The 17,275-nt window shown below is 37.9% G+C and overlaps 1 protein-coding gene across 7 annotated transcripts in view; it reads right to left on the bottom strand.

The window, feature by feature from the left end:
* Positions 1-979: 979 nt before the first annotated feature.
* The window catches only part of LOC124116882 (protein quaking-A-like), a 36,966-nt gene continuing 20,670 nt past the window's right edge, over positions 980-17,275 (bottom strand). For 5 of the 7 annotated variants that reach the window (XM_046478470.2, XM_046478471.2, XM_046478467.2 and 2 more), the window contains 6 exons: positions 16,609-16,752; positions 13,606-13,723; positions 12,337-12,405; positions 8,635-8,901; positions 7,063-7,149; positions 980-4,977 (listed from right to left, as the gene is read on the bottom strand). In XM_046478470.2, coding sequence (XP_046334426.1) covers positions 7,073-7,149; positions 8,635-8,901; positions 12,337-12,405; positions 13,606-13,723; positions 16,609-16,752 — 675 coding nt within the window. In that variant the 3' untranslated portion in view covers positions 980-4,977; positions 7,063-7,072. Of the gene's footprint in view, positions 4,978-7,062; positions 7,150-8,634; positions 8,902-12,336; positions 12,406-13,605; positions 13,724-13,789; positions 13,899-16,608; positions 16,753-17,275 lie in introns of all 7 variants that reach the window. The other 2 variants (XM_046478468.2, XM_046478469.2) reach the window with 2 other exon arrangements.

Genomic DNA, 17,275 nt, shown 5'->3' with positions numbered 1-17,275 from the left:
CATCAACACCATTTGGAGCAAAATAGAAAGTTTTGAATATACTTCCATCCTGCCATATCAAAATACTGTTAAAAAAAGCTTCAGAAACATAAAATGACACCTGACTAGACCAAAAGACTAGGGCTGGGACCATACACCAACTGTCAGTAATGATTAACAGTTGGCAGTGTCAGGTATGGTGCAATGGATGAAAATATTTACGTTTTCACTACTCATTTTCACTAACAATTAGTGTTTGGTGTAACACTTATTAAAGAAAACATTTAAGGTAAGAATCAATACTTTTTACTCAGTGTGTGACTGAACAATACTTGGATTGAGAAGTAAAAAATTGCGATCCACCGATGCATCTGTGTAATCTCATCACCACTAAGGAGAGGTTTTCAGATCTTAGATTTGAGAAGTATTTTTCATGGGAGTAGGAAAACAAACAAGTGCTATTTTTTAACAGAAGCCTTTAAAACAGCTCTTCTTTTCCATGCTCATTTTGGATAATTGCTTTGTGGCAAAAGTCAACTAAAGATATTGTCTAAGATGTCTGGATGCCTATTTTGGCATCTTGAGATTTGGGGTCATAAGCTGCCAGTATGGTGCTTGACCTTGACCAACCAAGTCGGCCAAATAAGCGAGGAAGATCACCTAAACACATTATATACAGGGCCTCTTTCAAGTACGCTGAACATGTGGCATGTGTACAATTGATAACTCAACTAATTTACACACTCAATTTCTAAGACCCATGCCATAATGTCACTTTTTTCTGTCGGGCATATACCAAATATTACAGTAAATTACCGACTAATGTTTTAGAGATTCACTCTGTAGTAAAATTATCACCATAAATTGTGTCGAGTCTAGTTCTCTACTCCAAGAAGTTGAAAAACACTGGTGCATGTACCACCACTATTACCTGTTACAAAGACTTTCATCCCCTCAGACTCTCAAAAATCTTTTTCCATTGTAAAAGGCAGATAGAAAAGATGTGTAGAATATATTTTATTCTAGGCAGTTATTAAAAGAGGTTAGAGAAAGATTCTCTGTGGGCTCCAGCCCTATTATGACTACATGTTACCTCAACTGTAAGTATGTTGATGGATCACCATGCTACACTGTCAAAACAAAGTATGATAGCATGACGTTCACATCTGCTAAATACTGTAAACACATAGATCAGTATTATTAGCGAGGTAAGCACCTACAATTTTAAAAAAAGAACATTTTGTCATGGATAAATATGTGGGAATAAATAACTGTCCCTTGTCGTCAGGTGCTACAACATTATATCCCAGGAAGACTGACGATCAACCAACAACACCATCTCATATACACTTGAGCAATTGAGCAACTTTCAAAATTTTAGAAGAAAAAAATAATGTAACAAAAAGTGGCAAGAATTGTCCAAATGTGGCAACATATGACAAAGTTTGGACAAGTTTTTCAAAGATAAATCAAAAGGTTATAATTCTTACCTTGTGAGTATTTGAGCAACAATAAAGCATAACATGGCAATCAACTTAAGTGTCTAATATGGGCTACGTTCTATCAAGCACAAGAAAAGCAAGGCCAGACATACAATTCACTCTGTGACTAGACACAGACTCTCTCACACCATGCTCTGAATGCGGCTTTAAGGTTTTGACTGATGTCTAAGCAAAAAGTACAAGCCTATTTGTGAGGCTATTGGTTGAGAGAGTGAGTGTGCAGGCAACATGGGGGGAGTATCAAGACAGTGTGTGAGCAGTGTTAGTCAGAACAGAAAGAAAGGGAATATTTCCATGGCTACAAATATACTTTATTGCATTAAAAGGTATGAATAGGTACAAAATACAGCCATATGGTTATGAAAAGCTGTAGCAACCAATTGGTTAATGATGATGCAAAACCAGTACTGAAAACTTAATGCTATTGTCTTCATCATCAACAACAAATGGGCGAGTATTCCCCGAGGTTATTAGTATACAACAGAGTAGCAGTAACATAGTAGTAGTGATTGTGAGATTCCCGTCAACACCAACACAACGTGCTGGGGCTACAAACAAATGTTAGTTCAGATTATTATTATTATTATTATTATGCTGCTTACAATTTGCACTTGCTCAACGACTCTGTTTATGAGTAGGTTATTAAGAAAATAGGTGATATGTAATGCAGGTTAACTAGAAATTGTTCCTGTGAGTAACAAAAATAGACAACATACAAACATGACTTGTGACCTGTGAGTGGACTGAGAATGACATGCAGTTAAGGCACTTGTTTTAGTATTGTGGCAGATGTTCACCGGTGACATGGGTGGACACACAGTCTGCAGCCAGCACAACCAATGACCACACACATCTCAGGTTAAGTACGTGTCAGTTAGAGCATCAAACACAAAAACTTGTCCAACCTTTCTCCCCTCCCTGCACTGATAACATGCGGGAAGAAGCACAAAATATTTCTAGATGAAAAAAACAAAAACAGCTGGTGACTGCCAAGACACTTTTGATTTATACATAAAAAGGAGAAGTCATGAGCAAAGGACGGTTGAGCTTGGCCAAGCCAGGAGCATCAGATGGAAGAAGTGAAGGGACTGCTACCATTTGCAGCCACTACTGTTGCCCAGGCAGAGACAGGACAAAAGAACACACATTATCAGAACTTCCCTGAAGGGGTACGGAAAATTATCACCACATACTGGCTGTGCAGTAGAGTTGACTGCTGCACGGTTGCCATGTAATACTGTACGTAGTCAGTATGTGGTGCAGGGGCAGTTAGTAGTGGCCGCGGCAGCAGCATGTCCTGCAACATCACCCATCCAACACTCCACTCAGCAGAAACGGTTCTCCAGTCTGGGCAGTCACCACACATATACACTGAGTATGTACAGGTTTGTACCTTCTCTAATATGCTTCATACATTCATAAAGATTTCATGGAAGACAATATAATTCGTATTAAACCAAAATATCTCTAAAAGATAATCTCATCTGCAGACAATCGTCTTTAGCAAGAACATTTCAATGGTACATGCATAGCTAAGTAAAAGCTACAAAATATAACACGATTTCTTTGCATATAATTAATGGTGATGAAGTATGATATTTTGGCAGCAATCAATGTTGGCCTTGATAAGTAGATTGTTTCCATTTGAACAATCAGAAAGCACTTTGATTCATAAGGCAAATGAAATATACAAATCTTGCATAGATATGTGTCATTAGTCTTTCTGATTACTTTGCATCTGGTTTAAGTGTATAATGGCGGATGATATGTTTGGACATTTTGATTGAAGGAAATATTGCTAATATCTGTAGAAAAATGCAAGAGCAAGTATATGAGCGAATGATATGCAAAGGTGCATGAACATGATATGCTTAAGACTGTCTGAGGCACAAGTAATGTAGTTTATCTCCATCTGGCAGCGAGATCGGTGGGAGTATTCATATTTCAAAGGTTTACGCACAAACTCCTCTGCGGATGTCAGCTGGTTACATGCAGAGTTCAGTGCTCAAATTGAACTTTACATAGTGGTTATTGAATGACTTATGAAATAAATAAACAGTGAAAGTATTAACTGAAGTACAAAGCTCACTTCTGTCATAGACAAACAGCGAAGTGTTTACTATGGTTGAAGTAATTGTGAGTTGTATCACAACATTCTGAAGTATATCATAACAGTGTAGCATCTGAGCATGGTGTCATGTCTCTATGGTATTTCGATGGAATATGGACATCAGTTTTGGAATAAACCAAAATGCAGCACTTTCAGAAGTCAAAATATTGTTAATTACAGACTCATTATTTTGTGCCAAACGTGTGAATTCCCTATATATTGCTACTGATTAAACATCTGACATTCTGCTAAAACACTACTCTTAGTACAGACCAGCAGACATCCACAAATAGAGCATGCCCCTTGTCAAAGAAGCATTGATATGAGGTCAACAATATTAAATATGAGATAAGCCAACTAATATCAAGTTCAGCCTGGTTAAAGTGATCAGCACAGAGTCAACTCAGTATTAAGTAACATAAGTAGATAAAAAAAACAAATTCATTCTACTATTAAGGAAAAAGTGTGGAAGCAGGACTCGGTCTCCGATGGATCAGAGCCAATGGTGCACTGTGAAATTGCAAAATAGCCGTTTGATGCAACTGTCATGCTGTAGCAGTTAATACTGGGAGAGAAGCCATTTTACTGCCATGTCAGTCTACTGGTGAGTAGACATGTGCCATGTTCTCCTGACGAGTAGGAGGGAGCTAGGCTGAGTATATTATGTATCTTGTAGGTGGGAAGTTTTGCAGGGAAGACATTATACACCAATACTGGAGAAAGTGGAAGACGCAGGTGACTTAAAGGTGCTACTGCTACAACATGGCAATGTTGCCTGGACAGGTATCTTTTTCCACACTCTTACCTCCACAGTACTGCCGACCAGAGTCAGCTAATCAGTAGGTTAAAGTTTATGTACAACAGTTATAACAATTAACAGTTAAACCCAGGCCCAGTGGACACAAACATTTGACTAATGTAGTATGAAGAGCCTGTCCGTCAATCCAATTGTCCACTGGAATCTAATCCAATTCTACAGCCAGGTGAGGTGATGCTAGCTGTGTTGACCCATCACAAATTAGTAGCAATCCGCAGGTTAGTCATTGCAGATGGCTCAGTAGGATGGCACTTAGCTGTAGGATTGAAGAGTCCCTGCACATCTGGGACCTGTTAGCAATGGTCCACATTTTGAGTATCATCCACCATGAGTAGGTATATAAGTTATGAAGACCTTTCTTGTAAGAGTTAAGTGTCAGGCAGCAGCAATCTGCCCCGGCTTCGTCAATACTGATAATCAGGGTGATGAAGTGATGCATGGCAAACACCCCGGGCTGTGAGCGAACTAGTGGGCGGGCAGGCAGGGGGCGGATGATGACAGTCGACTAACCCTTCTTTAAAGGCACAGGGATCGGACGTTTGTGGCCACGTTCAAGGGTTAGTTGCCAGCTGAGGTTAGAAGTGAAAAAATAAAAAGAAAAGAGTTAGTTTGGTTTGTACTTGCTACGACATGAGCATTCTCTGGTGAATTAATAATTATATTACAGTTTAGGGCCCTTAATGCAGCGAATTGTCCAGATACAGCAAACAGTTAGTGCAGATTATTGTAATCCATTATAAACATTCAATCTAAAGTGGGTGCACAGTACAAAGTGGTAAGATTCTTCTTGAAGAAAGAATGCTATATTTTTAGAGCTGAACAATTCTGTTAATGTGATTGATAAATGTCCAAATTACACCCATTCAAACCAGTGAGCATTTCTGCTCATATGTAAGTAGTAACTATTGGTTATTCGCACATTAAGGGTTAATAAATGCATAAATGAAGTAGATAAAGTGTATTATGGCGACTTATTACAGACGTTACTAAGTATTGTATAGTGTACAGAACCAGCAATACTTGTCAGACATGCTGCGGCAGACATGCGCCTCAGGTGAATGGAACTTAACTTAATGCCTTATACCAGAAATGAAATGAAGAGTTGGCATGAAAGCCCACTTGTTGGGGTTTGCTACAGGTGTGTAACCTGCACCACTACTGTACCCGTGAGTCTGCCAGTGCTTCCCTTTCCCTCCCCCACCCCTCTCTATTCCTACTGGTGCATACTCAGCTACAAACTCAGTATGGTAATCATACAACTCTACAGAACTAAGACACACACATTACGTGAAGACAACGAATACTTTATTCCTAAAATGTTGACAACAATGATTGCACATGGTCTGGATGTTTATGAAAGAAGCAGGTGATAATAGAAATCAATGTCAACACTTGCTTTCCATCAAAAACAAGACCGGCATTTAAAAAAACTTAATGAAACACGTTCATTCATTCCGAGCTTTGATTTGTCAATCGCTTATAGTATGAAAACAGTTCATAAACAACAAAATGTAACTACACTACTATAACATCTGCAGTTTATTGAAACCATTTGGCTTCAGTCAAGACTAATGCCTTAAAATAAAAATTTAACATCAACAATGTAAAATATTGGTTTCTGATTATGAATAAACATAAAACTGCCCCCTACCCATTCCAAGATGATATGCTATTGTCTACTGTGGACATGGAACAAGATTATGTAGGTATGAGCCCACCCAGCACTTCCCCTTACCACCACAAGGGGCAGTACTTCCTCACATCTCTATACACTAGATAGCAGAGGCATGCCGTCTGTGCCTATCACATATACATATTCAATAATATACATCAACATAAGCATAACAAGATATGTAAAAAGAAAATATAAATACTTTGCATACAAAAACAGTAAAAGGAAATAAAATTGACATAAAATATAAAATGCTTCCAAAAACCCATGTGGATTTAAGAGATCCATCATTTCGAACACTCAACATCCCTAATAGAATGGGGAGGGACAACAAAGGCTAGTAGATGTTTTATTAACCTTCTACACCCAACAACAAAACAAATAATTTGCTTATATATAGGCAACAAAAACATTTCCATGGCAATACTTTGTAGTTTTGATTTTTGTCATGTAAAAGCACCTCTGCCAGAATCATGTCATAAACATATAAGTAGGTATGAACACATGGCAGCAATAGAGCTGCCTGGATTTCAACGGATGACCTGCGATGGCCTGCATCAAACACTGTAGTCACACATACACACTACCAGCTAGCAATCTCAGCTGCGTTACTTCACCTATGGGTTAATGAAATTTTGTTCTCTGTATTTAAAACTGGTATGTACAAAAAGGAAACCTTGAATAACCCTTGCCATGCTGTTTCCTCAATGTGACGCTGGCATGTCAGTAAATTCCAGGCTATCAAACAACTTACAACCATCTTTCGATATGGTTCCAAGACAAAAACAGAAATACATGGACAACATTTGCAATTTCAAGTTACTACTTAGTGTAAAGAGAAATGTGTGTGTATGTGTGCCTGGTTCTTTTCATACTTGATTCTTGAATCATATCCAACACACAAATGCATAAATCATACTACTCAAAAGATAGAGGATGATACGAATGATGGATCTCTTGTGCTTAAATATATAGAACTAACCTTCCACTCATCATGGAAGTGTTGTCACCCTTGTGTAAGGGTGATCTCGCACTCCTGCTAAAGTTCTCCTCATTTTGGGCACAGCACCTATAATGATCGACAGCAAAATGCTGAGGCTTACGAGTCAGCAGGACAGTTCATGGACAAAACTGACTTGATCGGACAGGGAAGAAGGGTGATTGATAACTTACTGAGGGTCATGGCATCATAGCAAACATATATTGGTAGTTTAGTCAGTTTTGTCCACTCTCTGCAGAGACACCAAGAACATCATATGTGACATATCTCCTGGTCCAATGACCTTTAACCTATCTTTGGTCAAAGGTCAAATTACCCTATGGTCCATCTGACCTTGCTTAATCGAAAAAACAAAAGTCAAGGTCAAATTCCCCAAGAGGGGAATAATTTAAAGTCGTTTCAGACTTATGTAAATATAGTATTTCTGATCACAGCCTTCAGAATGTTTACAGTCATTCTTACAAAAATAACTTTAGTTAGAAGTGTTAACATTAACTTGGTTAATGTGTTAAGTCAAAAGTCACCCTACATTAACTTGATGCCTTCAATAGTGCTGCAAGGCTAGATATGGAGTGTTAATATTGCCTACAAGGCATCAATTAGTATACCAGGAGATTTGTCTGGGACTGAAAAAATAAGCAAGCATAAAAATTAGAATCAACTCTAAACATTATGCTGGATGTAGGAAATTAAATCACACAGAAACATTATTACAGGTGATGTACAATTACGGTGTAAGACAAACTTGGTAGTCACAACCACCACCGCAGTCTACTACACAAAAGTACTTGATATATTATAGAAAACTATCTCGCCTTCAATTCAAACTGGTAGCAGAGGATTCTAGTGGGTTAGCAGAGGTTATTTATAAATTTACTGTTACATAACTTTACTTTGATCTTCCTAGAATGCTGGTTTAGATTTACCTGTGACGAAAATAAATAAATAAAAAAATTATGAAGCCTTTGAGGAGAAAGCAAGCAATTTGGGGCTACTCAGTGCGATAATAAACAAGCTGTGGTATAAGCTCATAATAAGGAGGCCATGGAAAGTTGGAGGAATGCCTTCTAAAGAGAAAATGCACTGCTATGAATGATCAACAGGTAGACAAAAGACAGGTAGAAAAGTAAAAAGCACTGTATAAGTAAGTCATAATACAAGCACTAGGAATGTTGGAGATGAGGGGTTTAACATAATACCAAATACTTTTAAAGCTAAATAAAAATATAGAGGGACATATGTTTTTATAAATATGTATATAATGGTGTGTGGCTTCCATTTGCAAGTTGATCAAGGTAGCCTGTTACAATCAGCATGTCCAAATGTTTCCACATACAAAACTGAATGCTCCTAAAACTCAATACTCAAAGATGTTCTTTAGTGACCAATGCTTCCAACTTGATCTTGTTTGGAATGTAAACATGGATTAAGACAAAGTGAATTTTTGCTGGCGAGTTGAAGAGCACCAGTGTGTGCATGACTACGTCAGACATGTTGGGAGAGAAACTGCATGAGGCCAGAAGAGATGGTGGCCTATCTACCGCACGAACATACCAGCAAGGGCAGCATTCTGATCCAGGCCAGTTGGGTACTCCAAGATAGTTGCTGGAGAGAACGCAGCATATGGATATTCATATGGGTTGTAAACAAATCCACTTTCTGTTGGCGAGACCAGGGGAGGTGGGGCTCCATTCAGCAAGCCAGCAGTGCTGGTGGCCACAGTAGGCATACGTTGGTGCAGAATGATGGGAGCTCCAGTAGGTGTCTGTGCTCTCAAATGTTGCATCTGAAGAGCCCCAGGAGCAATGAGCCGTGGTGATTCTGTCAAAAGAACAAGCAGTTTCTGTTATTCACTTGTAACATGACATTTTATTCATGAATATTCAATCATGGTGTGTATGAAAACTACCACAACGAACCCCGAGAAAAGACTAACTTCGTAACCAACTATTCTAAATACTCCTACAAGTGTCAACTGACAAAACTGATACAGCAGTGTCCCTATTACAAAATGGTAGCCATCATATAATCTTTATTTTACCTTTCGGTGATAAACATCATCTCTTCCAAAAACAGTAAAACGTAGGCCAATAGCTCTGCAGGTCCTAATTATTGATACATTTCATATCAAGTCAAGAGCAATAGGTTTGGGGCTAATTGTTTAAGTTGCAGCAATGAATAGAAATTGAGGGTATTTTCTGAACACTTGTCCTTTTAAGTGTGTCTGACAAAAGCTGTCATAGATATTACCAAATTTTAACCTAATCACATTCCAGTCTATTTGGCAAAGCCAGGAACACTTGCAGACACAATGAAGTCATTTTAAAACTAAATTGACTTGAAAAATAGTGCAAAACCTAACATGAACACACATCAGCAGTTCATGTGCCTCAGCCTCTCTGTCCCCGAGTTTCTTGAGCCAAGTGCATGAAGGAGGCCTTGCTAATCAAGACACCTGTGATTTGGAATAGCATGTAATGGCTTCAATTGCAACTGAAGTTTTAGCCCATAAATAGCTGCCTGTCCCGTGATAAGTGATATTTCAGGTAGACTTGTAACATAAAAGGCATGATCTGTCTGTTCAGTAACCACTTTTTCAAATTATTTCTCATAAATATAAAATGTATATAATAGATAACAAACAAGGTCCAGATATACAATGAGCACTTTTTATATCCAGATAGTGTAGTAACAGTACTAAATTGGATACTTTAGTATGGTGCTGTATGATATTTCATATATATTTCCTGCACTATGTGATCACTGTCACACCGTTGTGTTTGACAAAAATAAAATAAAAGAGAAACTAAAAACAATTGAAACTCATTGTTTTTGTCCATTATGCAGCTGTACACAGCTGTACACAGCTGTAATTGTTTAGAAAAGTGCACTCAATACAATTATTATGTTTTATTATTATTATTAGGGAAAAATCAGTTTAGCAGATCCTTAATACAAAAAGTGTTTGATTGGATGGATCCTAAATCCCCCTGCCTGTTTCATGGTGGGGACCGACACAGACTGACATTTACATGCATTCAGATATACCAAAGCACACATCAAAACATTCAAAAATGATACAGTAAAGAGCAAAATTAACTTCCATTAGTTGCATAAATGGCATCCTTGCTGGGATAAAAGCTTTGTATCACCTTGTCTTAGAGAAAAATGTACAGTTCAGAATGGATGAAAATATGGAAGCACATCCAGCTATGTATCTGCACATACAACCGATGTATTATCATACATGCACAAAAAGAGACAGAAGGCTGAGTAGCTCACCTGAACCTTCCTGCAACATTCGATCAGAACGGAATATGCCGTGAGTGAGTGAGTGAGTGAGTGAGTGAGTATGGTTTTACACAGCTTTTAGCAATATTCCAGCAATATCACGGCAGGGGACCCAGAAATGGGCTTCACACATTGAACCCATGTCGGGAATCAAACCCAGGTCTTCAGCGTGACGAGCGAACGCTTTAACCACTAGGCTACCCGACCACCCCGAATATGCCATGAAGTGTATATACCCTCAAATGTATTTGCCAATTTTAACCGCGATGCTGTATCGATACCAAATTAATTATTGTAAACCAGGGCTACAGAAATGTATTAAACTTATGAAAAGGGCTGATCCAGTTAGAAAAGCTAATTTCCTTGAGTTACGACCAACATCATTCTAAGTTTCCTTCCGTGAAATCATAAATCTATTTTCTAATATATATAACATTTCTTACTTTTATAGTAGTTTTCAAAATATTAGTTGGTTAATAAGTGATGAGATAATTCAGTTAAAATAGTTTCTAACATGACTGTCATGCAGGGCACTTGGACACAAACCTTGACAATTGAAATAAACAATTGGTGTTAGTTTGTTTGTTTGTCTGTCAGGTGTTTAGCGCCACACTCAGCAATATTCCACTTTCCAGCTGTCTGTAAATAATTGAGTCTGGACCAGACAATCCAGTGATTGACATCATGAGCATCAATTCTCGCAATTGGGATACGATGACATGCATCAACCAAGTCAGCGAACCTGACGACTCGATCCTGTTAATTGCCTCTTTCAAGCATGGGTTGCTAGAGACCCATTCTAACCCGGATATTGTGAAATTGTGAAACATGCAATTGAATTTGCATACTGTAGATGTACATTTCAAAATTGCATTATTAATCAATATATCATTATACTTTGGCAACGATATATCAATAAAAAATGTCCATTCATTCACATCACTATGAATAACTGCTGGACATAGGGCCAATGACATCCAAGATTTGACAAATGTGACAATACACAACAAAATGGATAACACCATTATAATGTTTTGTTTGGTTTGTTGTTTAACGCCGCACTCAGCAATATTCCAGCTATATGACGGCGGTCTGTAAATAATCGAGTCTGGACCAGACAATCCAGTGATTAATATCATGAGCATCGATCCACGTAATTGGAATCGATGACATGCATCAACCAAGTCAGCGATCCTGACCACCCGATCCCGTTAGTCGCCTTTTACGACAAGCATAGTCACCTTTTACGGCAAGCATGGGTTGCTGAAGACCTATTCTACCCCGGAACCATTATAATGAAATAAGTAGTAAGTATAACATTTGTCATATGACATGCAACTGTCATTTTCATAAAATGAATAAAAATTTATGCTTGGACCATAAAAAAGAAATCTGCTTCCTAACCCAGGAGGCTTCAGAGAAGATGTTGAAATTCCCTTAAATAAGATAAATAGGGTCAATATACATTAGGATATATTTAAAATGCCAAAAAATGTATCCTACGTTATATATATATATACCACATAATTTCTGCATAAATATTCAATATTGATTGAGCAATAGGAAAACATGACACTTTTAGCATTCATGTATAGAATTGGTTCAGAATTCTGTGAGAACATTTTAGACCTAGCTGGGATCATTAATAAATATCTGCTACATAGGCCTTGAAGTTGAGAGGAGACAATGTATAAAAGTCAAAAATGGATGGAAGAGAGTTCATTCCAGGAAAAGTACTACTCCTGTCCAAGTAACTTGGTTAAAATATCACATTACACTGAAACAACCAGAGCCATGTATGTAAGAATGCAAAACAAGTGTCAGGGCACCGGTGCCCACCAGGTTTTTGTGATGTGGGTGTGGTCATGTGAGAAAACTGTGGCTGTGTAAGAGGGGTGGGTCCACAGTTAGTGAGTGGTCTTATTGCTGCTGCATAGTACATAGGGAGGTAGTTAACTCTCTTGCCTGAATGTCCTGCTGTGCTTCTTGTGAGATTCAAATCTTGTCCCCGCCAGGGATTTGCCACACTGAAATCTTAAAGTATATGAGAAAGTTAGCAGGGACAAAGGTGCCAGGCTATGTTTGCAGCGTGTGGGATATAAGTAACAACTTTCTTGAGGATACTCACTGCTGTCCAAACTGCAACATTAACAATTCACTCCTGTTCTACTTGTAGATTACTAAATACATGCATATCCTGCTTCAATCCTACATACAACACACTGAACATGTTGATGTAAACTTATCTGAGCAATGTTTATGTCAATACTGAATAAGGAACAATTATGGTCAGACTCTTAGATGAACATAAACATGAACATGGCTGGAAAAACAGGAAGAACCTCTGCATCAGCATGCATTTTATTTTCAAATGAAAGGACCATGCAAATAAAATAATTGCCAAACCAACTAAACATGACATAATATCTGAAAAAGAAAAAGGCAGAGAGATTTAGAGGCAGAAAATATATAGGTTGAACAGTATGTGAAGCACAACCTGGTGAATGTACAAGTGTGTGTATCTAGGGAGAAGAGGCAGCACAGTAGCCTATACAAATCCATCACCACATCCAACACCACTCTGCCATGCCACAACAGTGCATTGTCTAAACCAGAAAGGTTCACATTTGGGGCATTTCATAATCTTATCAGGACTACTTTTGTATACCTGCTTTTTTAACTAAACATTCAATGATGGCAACAAAACTTATTTTTCTTCAGTACACTGGCTACATTTTAAGTTCAGCACATGATTAAGAGCTGTTATGATACAAAACTAAATATATATTCAAAAGAAAACAAATGCATATTTCTAAAATACTGAACAAGCTGCACAGCATGATTGTCCAAAAGGGTTAAACATGGTGAAGGTGTTTGGAAAAGCTACTGTGTGGCATTATCTGCTTGCTATGTGGTCGTATCTCAAACCGGACTTCAGCAACAAGGTGAAGAACATGCACAAAGCTGGCTACCATGCTGCAAAGTAACTGTGCATCACCAGTCCAGTGGAAGCAAGAAAACCAAGAGGAAACTGCAACCAACAATCAGCAAATTCATCAACTAAAGCAGCTGGAAAATAACACTGAAAATTCTAAATGAAATAGGTCCAAATCAAGACATGCCTGGAGTCTAAAAGAACCAAACTAGCTTGGACAGAAAAGCATATCTGCACCACACACACAAGACGACTGCAGTGATCCCAGCAATGGCTAGGTGGTCAGCAGTGGCACTTACGACTGGAAGTAGGTGGAGGAGCGGCCGTGGTGGGCGGCTTTGTAGTGTCACGATAAGTGCCATTTATGATGGCCAACTCCATCAACTGACGCTTCTTCAAGTCATCCTCTCCATCAGGCTGCAAACAAATGGCAAAAACGTCAGCACAAGCATGTTAAATAAAGCAAATCTTTCAATAACTTACGAGCAGTGTGCATTTGTTGTATGATTGCCTTAGTGGAGTCTCTGTATGTTCCATTTAAGATGGCCAGCTCCATCAACTGTTTCTTCTTGAGTTCATCCTCCCCCTCCGGCTGAAAGAGACACACAAGTTACTCTCTGCACTCCTCTAACACAAAGGATTAGACACATTGCATAACTGTCTTACAGCTTCCAGTCAACTGGTATCCTGGGAAAGGTCATCTTTGAGTTAAAAGTAACAGTAAGTCTGCTACAGACAACTACCATTAGGCATGTCAGGACACTTTCATGATTTTATCAATTTTGATAGGACATTCTTCTTCATCGTTCCTAAATACTTAAAATAGTTTTAGAACATTTTGGACAACAATAAGTCAATCAATGTCCTCGAAAAAGAACCAAACTGAAATGCTACATCAGTGAACAATTTGACTAGATAGTGACATGACTTAAAACTTCACAGCTGATACACTTAATATTGATCACTGGCTTGCGATTAGGCATTTGCAGATGTTTTAACTATCAATTCATAGAAATGAATGATACTGCCAACAATCTGTCACTTATGAGTCACTTACATCATTAATGCGTGTAAAACAAGTTGTATGTGTAAATGAGTCTTCTTGGTAACTTGGATACACTGAACTATATCAGAGACACATAATACTGTGCCATCTATGAACATTTGGACAATATGGCAAATACAGTGATCCCTCACTACACCGCTATCTTTGGGGTCCAAAAAATTTATGAACCTGAAAGATGATGAGCGGTTTAACTGAGGTGGAGTCGTAGGGGTTAGATGACCAACAAAACAGTATACATGCTCTGCCTACCAAACACGATCTAAACTGCACGTTTCAGAGTTTAAAACAAGATAAGAATAGTAGTTGTGTATGATTCATAGCGAAAAAATAGGTTTATTGAGGGTTATATGCTTTAAAAAAACACATCGTATCCCTTCAGCGAATTAAGGTGAACGAACAGGTATAACAAAGATTACTTTTCCATATGTGAATGTACAATGAATATAATGACTGCTTCCATTTCAGGCCTTTGCTTCTTACCAAGGTTCTTGCATTTCTTCCACAAAATTCATAATTTATGTTTATAACTTTACATACAAACACTAACCGCTGCCAAGGCAAACTACCACCACATCATGAAACATGCAAATTGTGATAACAAAGTATAAACTAAAAAGGGTTCTGAAATTGCTAACTTCAGCTACCGTCTATGCACCATGATAATAAAGAGCAACCTGTTATACATGCAATTCAGACCCTTACCATGCTGGTACAGGCCCCTAAATAGCATGGTGTTGATAAAACTTGCTCTCACCTAGCAGGGATACCACTTACACCTTGTCAGTGACAATGAAACAGCATCTGTCATCAAGGTAAACATATTGTTCCAACATTCTAACAATAAAAGATGACCATTAAAAAAATTTCTAGTTTGGAATGGACCACATTTAACTTTTGAAAATTGGTCGATTTTGAGCATGCAGATAGGATAAAATAATTTATTCCGATTGTAATGGGACTCCTCCACTTCCAGGCAACATCCCAGCTTCTTGACACCAGTAAGTGAACTATGGCTGTAGTCTGCTCCATTCAAACAAACTGGTCAATATTTCAACCCTCCTACACACTGGTCAACCACATCTCAAAATTTACACATCATATTGGGAATACTGATTCAGTTAGCTGCAGTCAAGGTACGGCAATTGAAGAAATGCACAGTGTCAGTCGTCGTCCAGCTAACCAACTTAGCTGGTCAGCTGACAATATGCCCAGGGCAGAGCAAAACAGCTATGAAAGGGTAATTAAAATGACTGGTTTGTGCCTCCGGTCAGCATTGGACGTCCGGTTTACAAGGCCTGTTATTCAATTAGCTTCATTGGTTTAAGCCTTTACCCACTAACTGCACCCAGATACACTGGAAAGTCTACATCATTATGCAGAAGAATCACTTGTGATTCTGTTTCTGTTCTATGTTACTGATTCAATATGAAGCCAGGATGTCAGAATAGGGGATCTTCAACCAACCTGACTCAACAAAAAATCTGAATGGTACAAAATGAATAAAACCCTACCTATTGCAAAAACTTAACATGCAACTTCTGCCATTTATCCCATACATGCTAAAATTGTCGCAAGTGCTGTGATCATTTGCCTTTCTCAAATGTTGGCAACACAGTAATTTCCTGTCACAATACATTGGAATTTGGGAGAAAGATGTATAAGTCAATCAGCTGTTTCAATTAGCAATAACATGCTTCCAATTCAAGCAACTGCCTGATTAGGAAAAGAAATAATCATGTTTGATCATGTACAGCAAGGTACATAGCTTATATAGCTGTGATTATCAGTGATTCCTTAATTCTAGTAAGCTCAAGCGATGCTGCATCTCTCCACTAACATTACAGAGTTTGTATTAAGTTAATCATGGTACTGGTAGCATTGCGAGAAGACTTGTGTTATGATTATTATTGTAAGTATATAATATGGCTAGCACCTATAAAATTAATTCGGAACCAAAACTGCTTCATGTCAACTAAATATTATATGTACTGAAATGCTTACGCTTAAAATTTTACTGGGACATAAGTCATTTCAACTTTCTAAGCTATTCATATAGAAGTTCAAGACTTTTCAAGAAATATTCTAAAACAGAGTCTCTTCAATGCAGTACAATGTAAAAATTAAAAATGCATTACTACAATCATTTTCTTCGTTGTAGATATTACTATTAACATGATTAGCTTTTAGTTAAAATGATCTTTTCTGTCAATTCATGATTCAAATTAAGGCGACTTACTGCAGGCACCAGCAATTTCTTAACCTCATCAACTGCCTTTTGCATCTTGATCTCTGCCCTCTTCCTTGTGTCTTCTACTGTGATGAGCACATGTAATTCTTCATTCAAGTGTTCCCAGTTGGCCTTCCCACGGTTGGCTTCCTCCTACAAAAAAACAGACTTATTGGAACTTACAGCAGATTTTATAATCATAAATACCGTATTCTATGTAATAAGCAACCCACTCTAATAAGTGCCCACAGCTATATTTGCAAATATATTGGCAAGCAAACATTCCAAATAAGCATCCCTTCCGATTGATCAATGTAGGCAAAACTTACTTATTCATGTATAATACACATTCATGCTTTATATGCACCCTTAATTATGGACAATTAAATTCTGAAAAATATATATATCTCATGTATAATACGCAGACTTTTCTTCAGTATCTTAAGGCTGTCAGTATACATGGTATAAATGATTGTCATGATCTGTCATCAGATATAGAATGTCAACAAATCTGTATTGAATTGTGAAAGTGAACCCTTGTTCCACTATTTAAAAGCGGTAGAAATTGGCACTCGTCCTATAGTCCTTGCCAAACTGCCCTATAGTTAAAGTATCATAAGGACTAGTAGAAATTTGCCCTTTTTAAGGGTTTCGCTATATCTTATCATTATAAGGA

The sequence above is a fragment of the Haliotis rufescens genome, unplaced genomic scaffold, assembly GCF_023055435.1.
Source record: "Haliotis rufescens isolate VD_foot unplaced genomic scaffold, xgHalRufe1.0.p SCAF_5, whole genome shotgun sequence".
NCBI lineage: Eukaryota > Metazoa > Mollusca > Gastropoda > Lepetellida > Haliotidae > Haliotis > Haliotis rufescens.
Note: the sequence above shows the minus strand (reverse complement) of the source record. Positions and strands in the feature narration are given on the sequence as shown.